The 1662-nt window shown below is 39.4% G+C and overlaps 1 protein-coding gene across 1 annotated transcript; it reads left to right on the top strand.

Annotated features, from left to right (window-relative positions):
• The first annotated feature begins 668 nt into the window (after positions 1 to 668).
• Positions 669 to 1274, top strand: LOC150078481 (general transcription factor II-I repeat domain-containing protein 2-like). Its single transcript, XM_090384582.1, has one exon. It carries the CDS (start codon positions 669 to 671, stop codon positions 1272 to 1274), a length of 606 nt encoding a protein of 201 aa, XP_090240708.1.
• Positions 1275 to 1662: the final 388 nt, after the last annotated feature.

Genomic DNA, 1662 nt, shown 5'->3' with positions numbered 1-1662 from the left:
AGGAAATTGTCAGGCCACACCTTGAGTACTGTATGGAGGTCTGGAGGTCTCATTTTAAGAAGGATGTAGAGCTGCTGGAACGAGTAGTACAGAGAAGGGCAAGATTAGTGAATGGAACAAAGGGTTGCTCTTACAAAAAAGGCTTAAGTTTTCCAAATTACAATGTCTGGAGACTAGGAAATTGCGAGGTGATCTGATTGAGGTGTATAAAATCTTGAATGGTTTGGGCATGCTCAGTGCTGATGGGATTCTTCCTCTTGCTCAGAATAATTGCCTGAGAGGGCATAAATTCAAATTGAGGAAAGACAGTTGTAGGATAGATGTGCAGAAGTTTGCCTTTAGCCAGTGGGTGGTTGATTGCTCGAACAAACTTCCATCTGTCGTTGTAAAAGTTGATAGCTTAAATAGATTCAAGGACAAACTACTAGACAAACATTTGGAGCGAGTGGATGGGTGAAATGAGAATGTTTTTTTTTATTTGGCTGATGCTATTAAGCTTGCTTTCTTGCATCATGTGCCGTTACTAATGCTATATCATTGCTCAAAAAATTGGCAAAAAGTTGAAACCATTTTCTGATGGAGAATTTGTGAAGGACTGCCTTGTAGCAGCAGCTGAAATTGTGTGCTGAAATAAAGCTGACGCCTTCAAAAAGATAAGTTTGTCTCGAATGACTGTGACTAGGAGAGTAGAAGAACTGACGTTGAATGTTGAGGAGACGTTGAAAACAAAGTTGCTAGCATGCAAATTTTACTCATTGGTATTGGATGAAAGCATAGATTTAACTGATACAGCTCAGTTGGCTACTTTTATTTGTGGGATCGATGATGAACTTAAAGTCTTTGAAGAACTGTTGGCTTTATGTCCCTTGAAAAGAACCACCAAGGGAACAGACATTCTGAAAGCTATGAAAATGACTCTTGCTAGATATCACCTCAGTTTGAATAACCTCGCAGAGTTGGTGATGGATGGAGCTCCAGCTATGGTTGAAACAAAAGTGGGATTGGTAGCACTTTTAAAAAAAGAACAAGAAATAGATACTAGCAGATTTACCAGCTACCATTGCATCATTCACCAGGAAAATTTGTATGCCAAATCTCTTGGTTTTGAAAATGTCATGAAAGTTACCACAGACATTGTGAATTTAATCCGAGTGAAGGGTTTGAATCATCGACAGTTTCAAAATTTTCTACAGATGGAATGGGATGCTGATCATGGCGATGTTGTCCACTTCTCCGACGTGCAATGGTTAAGCTGTTCTCGCAAAGATTTTTGAGTTGAAAGATGTCATCCAAGAGTTTGTGACAGCAAAAGGCAAGCCAGTATCAGAGTTCAATGATCTGAAGTTGTTGGCTAACTTTGCCTTCCTTGCAGACATTTCTTCTCATTTGAATGAGTTAAATTTGAAGCTCCAGTCAAAAGATCAACTGGTGCGTGCCCTGTTTAATCACATCAAAGCTTTTCAGATGAAATTAGAACTCTTTAAGAACCAACTTCAAGACCAGAATTTAACTCATTTCCAAGGAATGCTGAAAGTGCAGTCTGCAAAATATGCTCCTCAATATGTGGTTGCAACGTCTCAGCTCCAGACTGAGTTCCAAGAGAGATTCCAACAAGATTTCTGCACTTAAGAAAGGACCATGAACATGGTAACTAACCACTTA

The sequence above is a fragment of the Mastigoproctus giganteus genome, chromosome 11 (genome assembly GCF_048544385.1).
Source record: "Mastigoproctus giganteus isolate SK-2022 chromosome 11, ASM4854438v1, whole genome shotgun sequence".
NCBI lineage: Eukaryota > Metazoa > Arthropoda > Arachnida > Uropygi > Thelyphonidae > Mastigoproctus > Mastigoproctus giganteus.
Note: the sequence above shows the minus strand (reverse complement) of the source record. Positions and strands in the feature narration are given on the sequence as shown.